Below are 12,458 nucleotides of genomic sequence, written 5' to 3'. Positions count from 1 at the left end.
TGTCACGCATCGCAGCCTTGCGCGGGGGGGGGGGGGGGAGGCGCTGCGCTGCATTGTTTGGAGACTTAGAAAATCTCCCCCGAAATGTCTTTTACAACCAGTTAAACATTGTGAATTCTCATTCCATTATGTTTTAATTTAGTAATTGTAAATATCTTTACATCCAACAGAAAACAGGCCTTGAATGTGTGAAATGACCATCAATAATGAAGCGAATGCTGTAAATCTTCAATAAAAGCAGAAATAATGAGCTTCAGTATTCAGGAAAACATCAGCGCAGTCGGCGACAGGGGAACCTGCACACAAACTGACAGATTCCGGATGAAGCATCAAGGGCAGTTCAGTGATTGTAAGAGTCTGAGCTGTACACCTCCACGCCACAAGACGAAGAAATGACCTTAGGAAAATTAAGGCAACAACAATAACAAACCGCCTCCTGCATAAACAAGTGTCCAACACCAGCTTTGATCATAGGATCGGTATGATGTGATTACCGCAGTGCTCTGTTTTTTAAAATGATGACAAGCCATCATTCCGTGCTCTATGTGAATTGTAAACTCTTTGTGGCCCAACCACAGTAACCAGAGAAGAGCACAACAGAGCGGAGCCAGACAACTGACGGGTAAAGGAAAGAGGAGTTCTTATATCTACAATGCAACAGACTGTCCAGATTTGCACCGGCCGGAAGGAAGATACATTTTTACCCGCAAGCGTGTATAGCCATAATCCAATCTAAAGGCACAATCGCCTACAAAGACACCTTCTACGTATTAGGAGTGTGGCAAATATTTGGTGGCTATTGCATTTTATTGTTAAAACAGAAATCAAACATGCGAAATACTGCACACATATGAAGTGTGTGAGAAAAACACAAGTGTTTTATCAGCCATGTCGGCCCATCATGAAATTCAGTCATGTGATGTAGACAAATATATACCCGACTCAGAGACACTAACCAAGAAAGAAGAATCACACACATGCAGCAAGAGCTTTAGTTTGACATCACTACTCAAACTTCATCAGCACACGTACACTGGAGAAAAAACATTCAAGTGCAGTGAATGTGTAAAGAGCTTTAGTCACTTATCAAGCCTTCAAAGACATCAGCAAACACACACAGGGGAAAAGCCATTTAAATGCAGAGAATGTGTGAAGAGGTTCAGTCGATTATCATACCTACAAAGGCATCAGCGAACACACACGGGGGAAAAACCATTCAAGTGCAGTGAATGTGCAAAGTGCTTTAGTGAGTTATCACACCTTAAGATACATAATCGAACACACACAGGGGAAAAACCATTCAAGTGCAGTGAATGTGTGAAGAGCTTCAGTCGATTATCATACCTACAAAGTCAACTGCGAACACACACGGGGGAAAAACCATTCAAGTGCAGTGAATGTGCAAAGTGCTTTAGTGAGTTATCACACCTTCAGATACATAATCGAACACACACAGGGGAAAAACCATTCAAGTGCAGTGAATGTGGAAAGTGCTTTAGTCTATTATCAAACCTACAAAGTCATCAGCAAACACACACGGGGGGAAAGCCATTTAACTGCAGTGAATGTGGGAAGAGCTTTAGACAATTATCAAAGCTACAAAATCATCAGCGAACACACACGGGGGAAAAACCATTCAAGTGCAGTGAATGTGCAAAGTGCTTTAGTGAGTTATCAAGCCTTCGAAGACATCAGCGAACACACACAGGAGAAAAGCCATTCAAGTGCAGTGAATGTGCAAAGTGCTTTAGTCAGTTTTCACACCTTCAAATACATAATCGAACACACACAGGGGAAAAACCATTCAAGTGCACTGAATGTGCAAAGTGCTTTAGTCATTTATCAAGCCTTCAAGGACATAATCGAACACACACAGGGGGAAAACCATTCAACTGCAGTGAATGTGTTAAGAGCTTTAGTCTATTATCAGAGCTACACAGTCATCAGCGAACTCACACGGGGGAAAAATCATTCAAGTGCACTGAATGTGCAAAGTGCTTTAGTCACTTATCAAGCCTTCAAAGGCATCAGCGAACACACACGGGGGAAAAGCCATTTAAATGCAGTGAATGTGTGAAGAACTTTAGTCGATTATCAGAGCTACAAAATCATCAGCGAACACATACGGGGGAAAACCCATTCAAGTGCACTGAATGTGCAAAGTGCTTTAGTGAGTTATCATACCTTAGAAGACATCAGCGAACACACACAGGGGAAAAGCCATTCAAGTGCAGTGAATGTGCAAAGTGCTTTAGTCAGTTATCATACCTTCAAAGTCATCAGCGAACACACTCGGGGGAAAAACAGTTCAAGTGCAGTGAATGTGAAAATTGCTTTAGTCATTTAGCAAGCCTTCAAAGACATCAGCGAACACACACAGGGGAAAAGCCATTTAAATGTGGTGAATGTGTGAAGAGCTTTAGTCGATTATCATACCTACAAAGTCATCAGCGAACACACACGGGGGAAAAACCCTATCATTGTAGTGAATGTGACAGTAGTTTTCGTGACTCTTCATCATTAAGGTATCATCAGGGAACACGCACAGGAGAAAAACCATTCAAGTGCAATCAACGTGGGAAGACCTTTAGTCGTTTATCAAAGCTACAAAGTCATCAGCGAACACACACAGGGAAAAAACCCTATCATTGTAGTGAATGTGACAGTAGTTTTCGTGACTCTTCAGCATTAAGGTATCATCAGCGAACACACACAGGAGAAAAACCATTAAAGTGCTGTGAATGTGCAAAGTGCTTTAGTCAGTTATCACACCTTCAAAGTCATCAGCGAACACACACGGGGGAAAAACCATTCAAGTGCAGTGAATGTGCAAAGTGCTTTAGTGAGTTATCAAACCTTCAAAGACATCAGCGAACACACACAGGAGAAAAGCCATTCAAGTGCAGTGAATGTGCAAAGTGCTTTAGTCAGTTATCACACCTTCAAAGTCATCAAGGAACACACACGGGGAAAAACAATTCAAGTTCAGTGAATGTGCAAAGTGCTTTAGTGAGTTATCAAACCTTCAAAGTCATCAGCGAATACACACAGGGGAAAAGCCATTTAAATGCAGTGAAACTGTGAAGAGCTTTAGTCAATTATCAGACCTACAAAGTAATCAGCGAACACACACGTGGGAAAAACCCTATCATTGTAGTGAATGTGACAGTAGTTTTCTCGGCTCTTCAGCATTAAGGTATCATCAGCGAACTCACACTGGAGAAAAACCATTCAAGTTCCATTAAAGTGGAAAGAGCTTTAGTCGAATATCAGAGCTACAAAGTCATCAGCGAACACACAGGGGGAAAACATAGAAGGGCACTGAAAGTGAGAAGTGCTTTTGTCAATTTTCGATCCCACACAACCCTCAGTGAATACAATTCTTCATTTAACTCACATGGAAATAATCCTAGAGATGCAGGGACTCCGGAATGAACTTAAGAACATCAAAAATAATATTGACCCATCTGAGGACACAGACAAGAGCAGAACAGTGTAGTTATTGTGAGAGGAATGAATTACGGAATAAGATAACATTCAAATTATGTAGGACATTGGAATACCAGATAATAGAAGACCCGAATAGCAGTAAAGAAGAAAAACAGATAACAGTATTTGCAGAATTATAAAAGTGTTTGTTTCCAGTGATTGTTCACTTCCGTACACATAGCAAAGTGACATGATGTACCAGGATACACAGTGGGAGACAAGCACAATGTGGATTAAAAGAAAAGAATCATTGTTGATTTTTATTTGGTGAAGAAGAGATCCAAAAAAAAACATTCAATCGCCCCTGACCACACTACCAGTAAAAGCAACACTGAACAATACTGGGACTAACAGCGGTATTTTCAGCTAACTTGTCGGATTAGTGATAAAACCTATAAACCCAACACACCCAGAGTGGACATGTTGTCAAGGCTCTGGAGATGGAAGCTTCATTGCTAAAATGCATGTATTAATATTAACAAATGCCACTGCAGTATCTGTAATGAAGTAGTGAAGCACAGGTGTTCAAGAAATAACCTATTTGTAGATATAAAAGAGCATATACCTTTTTTTAAGTAACGTTTGCTGCATCTTTTACAGACTGTTATCGGTTGATGGATCAACTCGTGCCTCGGGCCTTTTAACTAAGTGTGATCCATGGCTCCTCTTCGACTTGGCTCTCCCTATTCATTTTGTGACTTGCCAAACTCTTCTTTTTACCAGAATTGAGCCATTGTAAGCAGGAGACTCTGTTTGAAGAATGTGGTGATATAGCAAAATCCCACATCAAAAGCATATATGTGCCAGGACAATCCGTTCCACTCTTAGCAACTCGTCTTCTACACTTGATTGTCCCTTGTCCTCAAATGTTCTGAAGGATTTGTCGTATGAATGCCAGAAGTGGCAGTGACATTAATGAAGCTAAAGCTAACAGGAGTGTGTGGGAGAGAAAAAGAGAGCGAGAGAGACAAAGAAAGGGGGAGAAAAAGAGAGAAATGGAAGGAGGGGGAACGGCACGTTATTTGTACTCACCTAAAAATAGAAGAAGCAGCCAAATACATGTCAGTGTGTGACATCACCAGAGAAACGGGCTGAACACCTGTGAATTTATATGTTTATTTATTTTTTGGGGGAATCTTTTTATTGAAGCAAACAGTTCCATCTTATTTATATGTTTATTTTTAATACCTATAGACCCATGTCATGCCAATCAACTTGGCGCAAGTAAGGAAAATAGTGAAGGAGCCCATTATCATATGCAAATCACAGTGACGTCACATGTAGTGTCAGACCCTTATAATAATTTTCACATGAACGGTTGACGGCCTGTTTTAAAAACAAAAAACAAGAAAACATAAAATAATGTAAAATACGTTTTTGGTTTCAGTTTTTATACATCATGTGTTATTCCCACTATTTGTAACTAAACTCGGAAATGACTGAAAGTGTAAATATTTTTAAACAGATATGTGGAACTTAATTACATGTTTAAACAATTTTTTGCGAATAAATAAAATGTGCTTTTAATTTGTGTTTGTTTCCTGACTTTATTCTTTATCCAGCCCCTAAGCCCCAAAGTGTTTCATATTTACAATGTATTAAGCAATAGAAGGGATAATTTTGTCACGTTCTCTGTTCCTCTCTTGCGCCTCTCACACAAACAAACACTCAGAGGCCTGTGTCTGCAGTGCTGGGGCACAAAGTAACAATTATCAGTCGCAGGCTAAGGAGCTAGGTGGAACTGAGTCCCGTTTCTAGATAATAGTGGGGGGACCCCTTCAAACTGTGGCTACCCCCGACTTGTGCCGTGCTGATAAAGCAGTAGTGAATTTGAGTAATTTTTGATGAATTGAAATGGGAGATAGAGAAGAAGAGAGCGAGGTGCAGGATATATATTAAAGAAATGAAAAAAAGAGACACAAGACTTTACCCTGTTCAGTGTACAAGCACTTTACGTAAACAAGTTGTGCTGTGCGTTGTGAACAGGCTGTCACCCCCTTTGTATGTAAATGAGCTTCTGTGACCAGACACCCCAGGCTCCCATCTCTTCTAGCACGGATGATAATGTGAGCACTGTAAGGTAATCACAAACTAGGGCTATATTGAGAAACAATCGGCTTCCAGGTCACACAGCTGTGGTTATGTAGTTCTTTATTCGTCTTTTTTTAATTTACTTTAATTTACAGCAATTCTCCAGGTTACTTTTTCTCAGTATTACACTTCAGGTTGCTTATAGCTCTCCATCAGTTAAATGTGAGGTTAGATGTAGGATTTGTTGTTAGTGTCCCTAGACCATGTCCCAATCACTTTGTCCTTGATTTGTCGGCATGGGTTTTGTCCACACACTGGTCTAGGACAGCCTTCTCAAGGTAGAAGGCGCTGTAATAGGAATAATAAATCAGACATATATGAAAATGTATGTAAACAAATATGTGCCTTTCAGTTATCAGGCACCACCAGACTCACGTCTACACATGTAATTGAGAACCAGACTAAAGTGACTCCTCCCTGTATAAATATGTGCCATCAGTAATCGGGCTGATGGTTCCGCTGATGCCCACAGCAAATAAAGTTCATGGGACTGTACGCATTGGCCTAAAGTTTACTTGCTGAAGCTTCACACAGTTTCGCTGATGCGCGCAGCTTATGACATTTGTGGATATTGCGCACTGTAAAAAGATCACTGAAGATCACCCTTAAGTAGTAACTAGGTCAAAACCTAGTACGTACATAATGCAAAATGTCACTGCCCCTCCCTTCTTGTTGACATCTCCAGGAGTTCTACCTCTCTCGTGGCTGAAGTGAAAGAAGGTTTTCACACATTATGCTCCTGTCTGTGGCACTTCCTTAAGTGCAGAGAGGAAAGCCTCACTGTTAATGCATTGTTTGGGCTCTGAGGGACAAGAATTCTTTGAACACCTTCCTGAACTCTCTGATAGTGACTCTGACACTCTTAATGAATACTAGATCTGCATCAAAAAGTTGGACTTGCACCACCTCCCCAAAGTGAGTACTGTCCTTGTACGATATCACTTTGGGATAAGAATGCAAAGGCAGGAACAGACGGTGGAACAGTACATAATTACCTTGTGCAAATTGGCTTCCACGTGCAATGTTGGTGCAGCTTCAGAGGCGCGCTTAAGAGATCAGTTTATCTTGGGGTGCGGCCTCGACATAACGAGACACGCCCTGTGGCAAAAAGACACTCCATCGCTTTAAGAAGTGCTGACCATAGCCAAAAGTCTCGAGCCTTCAAAAGCGTGTGTTGATATTATACGCAAAGACAGTTCAGGTGATAAGAAGGAGAACATTAATGTCAAGGTGCTGGTGGATAGATTTGTTAAACCCAAATCGAGCACCACTTCAAGGCCCTTTAACACAAAGAATTTTCAAGGGAAGTGCTTCAGGTGTCGCAACTCTGGCCATATGGCCAGCTTTAACCCGTTGCGTGCGTCGGACGTCCCCCGGCCATCCGACGTCACAGTGAGCATGTGCGGAGGATGGCCGGGGGCAGTTCGAACCATGCCCACTCATTAATGTGCCCGCACGCGGAAAATTCACGCAGCAGCCAACAGGTTAAAGACTGCCCAGGCTGGAAGGCCATGTGCAGAACTTGTGATAGAAAAGGTCGCGTCTCAAAGAGCTGCAGAACGGGCAACAAGCATAAAAAAGTAAGTTGATCTTTATGAAGGAGATTTGGAAGGAATCAATATTCTACCAGTCACGGGGAATGCTAGTGATGGCCCTCAGGATCTAGTTTTGACCAATGATGCACCAATGAGCATGCTCTTCGACTCTGGGGCCAAGATAACTCTAGTCCCAAAAACATTTTATGAGCGTAATCTTCTGGGCAAAGTCACCCTGTTGAAGCCAGACATTAGACCAAAAGGTTAAGGTGGGGTGACTATTGAGTTTTTGGGTTATTTCTGAGGCACGATTGACTTCAAAGGAAGGGTCATCCCTGGTACAATCTATGTCTCGATGAAGCAGGACTCGCTCATAAGTTGGTCCCATCAACGTGATCCCAATGAGATCTGTCTGCCTAAAATAATTACCACCAGTTAGTGTTGTTAGTAATGCTAATTGAGACTGGATCGAGGAATTCCCTGAGGTCTTTGCTGGTGAACTGGGTTTGTCTCAATAACTATGTACATTGGTAAAGGTCAAATCTAACGCTGTTCCAAAAACAGTTAAGGTCAGGAATTCCCCTCTGTAAGTAAGGGAGAGCATTAAAGTTGAATTAGACAATCTCTTAGGCAAGTGCATCATTCAAGAAGTTGAAGCAACGGAGTGGGTCTCTCCTGTTGTTATGGCCAGCAAAGCCAAAGGGGAGGCCAGGCTCTGTGTCAGCTCGAGGGAGCTCAACAAAGCAGTTAGTGTTGATCATTACCCTTTACCCAACATAACTAAAATGCTGAGTTCTCTTGAGGGGGAAAGGCATTTTTCTTCCTTGGACTTCACCTCCGCCTATCACCAGGCCAGCCTTCACTCCTCTTCAGAACAGTCAGAATATTCACTCCTCTTCCCAGGACCTTACCTCCTGTGTAACACCCTTTGGTACCTTTAGATTTCTAAGAATGCCTTTTGGACTGACTTTTGCAGCCTCATTTTTTCAGAGGGCGATGAAGGGCATTCTTGGAGGCCTTCAGGGTGTCAATGTGTCCCCAGATGATGTGCTCGTCTTAGGTGTGGATTTTGAGGAGCATAATAGAAGGCTGAGGTCAGTATTGAAGAAGTTAAGCGATGCTTACCTCACCCTTAGGGCTGACCAGTGCAAATTTGGTGTCAAAGAAATAGAGTCGGGGTGGGGAATTCCTATCTCCTGAAGCCCGAGACATCTAGATTTCCTAGGAGGGCAAGAGGTTTTAATTTGTATTGTATCTAAAGGACAAGTAGACAGTTTTATAGTAATCCGATAAACAGCTGTTCAACCCTGTAGGTCACAGCCAGTTAATAAGTTGCTCTGAGCAGTTTATTGGCAGTGAAAGGGTTAATGCAAAAGCTGGGGCCTGCACTCGTGTGGCTTCTAGGACCTCCCCTGGTCCTTTTATTTTCTTCGAGCATGAGACAAACATCAAGCTTCTGCAGCTCCAGAACACTCACAGCACTGTCATGTAAGAGGCTGTCTTAGCTGCCTCTTGGCCCCTTGCTCTGACTTGAACCGTCTTATCCCTGCCTTGTATTCTCTGCTCCACTCCTGGGCCTCATAGGGCCCCAATATCCCTGCTCATCTTAAATTCACTTTGCTTTCCCTTCTCATGCACCCCGTTCTTTGCACTTTGACTTTCCTATAGACCTTATGTTACACCCGGTGCCTGAACCTGCTAGCCCCACCCCCCATCCTCTGCCGCCCTCTCTGACATCCCTGACCTGCTCACCTTGGCCTCTCATATCTTACATCATCGAGGGCTTACATTCAAACTCATTAGTTTCCCCATGAGGCTTTCATGCAGGCCGAAGACCACCCCCCAATTCTGTCCTTGCACTAGGCCTCTCATCTCACTCTGTGCCTCCACCAGGGGCATTGTGAACACACCGCTGTAGCGTCTACAGCAGATGTGGAGTTCTTGATGGGCCTCTTCAGTCTGCAGGTCCGCAGACAAAGGCCCATAATTGCCCTGAAAGGGTGGGTGGGTGGGTGAGTGAGTGAAAGGGTGGATGAACAGAAGCATGGATAAATGAGTGAAAGTGTGAATGGATAGTTGCATGCATACGTGCAACAGTGGATGATAAATGCATAAATTAATGAGTTAAAGGGTGAATGGATAGATGCATCAATGAATGAAAGGCTGGATAGATAGATGGATGAATGAGCGGAGTCAAAGGGTGAATAGATAGATGCGTGGATGAATGAGTGAAAGGATGGATGTAAGGATGGATGTGTGAAAGAATGGACGATAAGTGCAAGGGTAAATGAAGGGATGGGTGAGTGGATGGATGGGTTGAAAGTGGATTGATGAGTGAAAGGATGGATGGCTTATTGAAAGGGTGGATTAATGGGCGAGAGATAGAGTAGATGAATGGATGGCTGAGTGGGTAGGGGGTGGATGGATGGGTGGGCGGAAGGGTTGATGGATGGATGGGTGGGTGGATAGTTGAGTGTAAAGGTGGAGGGATTAGTGGAAGGGTAGATGGATATATGAGCAAAACGGAAGATGAATGGGGTGAAAGGGCGGATGGATGAGCGAAAGCATAAATGGAGGAAGTGAAAGGGTAGGTGGAGTGATGAGTGGAAAGGAGGATGGAGGGGGTGGGTGGATGGGTGAAAGGATGGGTGGAGGGATGAGGGATGAGTGAAAGGGTGGATGAATGAGTGAAAAGCAGGATGTGTGGGGTGAAAGGATAGATGGATGAGCAAAAGGATGGATGAGTGAAAGGAAGGGGGGATGGCTCAGTTTGATTGATAGGTTTGGAGATGGAAGGATAGGTTTGAACAGGGGCTTCGTGAACGCCCCGCTTTAGTAGCAACAGTAGAGGTGGAGCTCTTGATGAGCCTCTTCTGTCTGCAGCTCGGCAGACAAAGACTCGTAATTAATGTGAAAGGGTGTGAGTGGAAGGATGGATGGATGTGTGGGTGAAAGGATGAGGGAGTGTAAGTGTGGCTAGATGGATGAATGAATGAGCGACAGGGATGGTTGAGTGACGGGGATGGTGAATGGACAAAGGATGTTATAATGAAGGAAAGGGTGAATGAGTGGATGGGTTACAGGGCGTAATGATTAGAGAGCGAAAGGATGGACGAGTGTAAAGAATAAATGGATGGATGAGTAGAAGGATGGATTGATGGATGGGTAGAAGGGTGGGTGGATGGATGAGTGAAAGGAAGGAAGGATGGATGGCTGGATGAGTGAAAGGGAGGGTGGATAGATGGAGTGAAAGGGTGGGTGTATGGATGAGCAGATGGATGAATGGTTGAAATGGATAGGTGTTTAGAAGGATTGGTAGGTTTGGATATGGATGAGCGGATAGACTGACGGATAAACAGACGGACATACAGATTGGTAAAAGGCTAATGGATGAAAGAATGAATGGGTGACAATGTAAAGGTGAAATGCTAGGTGTCAGTGGGTGAAAGGATGAATGGATAGATGCTTAGATGGAAGAGACAAGAGAACTATTCTGGAGAGGATTCCAATGACGTTTTTTGCTTGCTTGGTGTAATAAGAACTTTGGATCAAAGTAGGGGGCAGTTTAATCTTCTGGTTACTCACTTGACCTACACTATGCTCCTTTCTCTACCTGGGGATTATCAGGTAGGAATGGTGCTGTTTGCCAGCGTGTTCTTACTAGACAGCCAGTATTTGGTCTCATAAAGGCTACAATGCCATAGAAATTCCTGGCACTGAAAAAAGAGCAGAATGCTGTCACACGCAATGAAGCCAGCTGATAGATAGGAAGAGATAGTATTTTAATAAAAACAAAAGGTCTTGGTTAACTCCGATTTAATTAGGGGCTCAAATGTTAAAGAAAGTCACAAAAGTTCACCCATGGTATATGTCTTTGTATTAATGCAGATTTAAATTTTTCTTCAATTCACATGAATTTCCTTAAGTAGGCCAGGAAACCGTAGTCCTAGATAATATTTGTGATTTGCATCTTCGCATGAGCAAATGTGAATGTGCCCCAGAGGAAATCTGTTGAGTGTTTACAAGTTCACTTTTTCTCCAACCACATTTTTCCCAGCCCTGGAAGAAACTTTACTTCTGCCGTTGTCGGGGGTAAATTTCCGACCTTTCTCAGTATGGGAAAGATTAGAGAATAGCTGGCAAAAACTTCCGAAATTCAAATCCTTCTATGGTATTAGCCTGACATAACCAGAGAGGCTATTATCAGAGCTCTTCGATAATGATATTGCTGCCATTATTTGACGACGCACTACATGGCACCAATGGGACAAGTGGATTTTGTGACAGGACAAGTAGATTTATGAAGCTACTTGTCCCATGGACAGGTACATATTTCATTAAATTCCACACCCCTGTAGAGTACCTAGGGCATTTTGTGTCCGCTGCAGGCATCAAACCGAAAGACTCATTGGTAAATACCCTTTGTAATTTGCACACCACTTTAAACAAAGAAGAGTTTGAAACGTTTCTGGGCATGGCTGAATTTTATCACAAGTTCCCTGCAAGAACCTTGCAGGGAAAAATCTCCAGATGGGAAACACATTTGTTTGGTCCAAGGGCTGTGAGGAAGAGTTTGAGTGCATTAAGAAACATCTGAATGAAGAACCTTGTCTAGGAAGTTGACCCCACAAAGGTATCTTATCTCATGACTAGGGGTTAGGAGCAGTTCTTTTGCAGCAGGTTGATAGGGAGGATAAAGCCATTCTTTTAGTCTCTAGGCCCTTGAGGGGTGCTGAATGCAACTGTTCTGTTGTGGAGAAAGAAGCTCTGGGTGTTTTCTGGGTGGTGCACAAGCTGAGAAAGGTTTTGTGGGGGAAAAGGTTCCGAATTCTTACTGACCACAAACCTCTTAAGGAAGTCTTCTCCACGAAAGACATTGACTTTGTCTCCCATGGAATACAGAAGTGGGTTGTGGCTCTACAGTTCTGCCAGACTGTCTGTCAAGACTCGGGGTGTGGGGTGTCAAACGACAGATGATGTTGACTGTTTTGGAGGTGAAGAACTGGAGGAAGATATTAATGTGTGTAATTAGTGAAGGGTTGATTTCTGAGAGTGAGTGGAGTGAACATTACATGATCGATTTAGACTTGCAGAAAGTCCTAACCATCGTCAAAGGTGGCTGGTGTGAGAATAAGGACTGTGAAGAGGTCTTCGAAGGCTTTTGGCGAGTTAGGGAAGATCTGGCGGTGGGGGGTGGTCTCCTCATGCGTGGTAGTAAGTTGGTTGCACCCCTTGCACTAAGGGATAAGCTAGTAATGAGTGCTCACACCTCGCACATGGGCATTGCCATGACAAAAGAAAGGATCAGGTAAGCATATTGGTGTCCTGCCCTGAATGTACATG

General features: G+C 43.2%; 2 protein-coding genes across 2 annotated transcripts in view; both read left to right on the top strand.

Annotated features, from left to right (window-relative positions):
* LOC144807733 (uncharacterized) overlaps positions 1-12,458 on the top strand; it is an 85,276-nt gene that overhangs the window by 41,150 nt on the left and 31,668 nt on the right. The gene's annotated exons all lie outside the window — the stretch shown is intronic.
* LOC144808030 (uncharacterized) lies at positions 739-4,956 on the top strand. The gene has a single exon (XM_078673592.1). The coding sequence runs from the start codon at positions 889-891 to the stop codon at positions 3,082-3,084; it is 2,196 nt and encodes a 731-aa protein (XP_078529718.1). The 5' UTR covers positions 739-888; the 3' UTR covers positions 3,085-4,956.

Source organism: Lissotriton helveticus, chromosome 1_2, assembly GCF_964261635.1.
Source record: "Lissotriton helveticus chromosome 1_2, aLisHel1.1, whole genome shotgun sequence".
NCBI lineage: Eukaryota > Metazoa > Chordata > Amphibia > Caudata > Salamandridae > Lissotriton > Lissotriton helveticus.
This window is presented reverse-complemented; position numbering and strand designations above follow the sequence as displayed.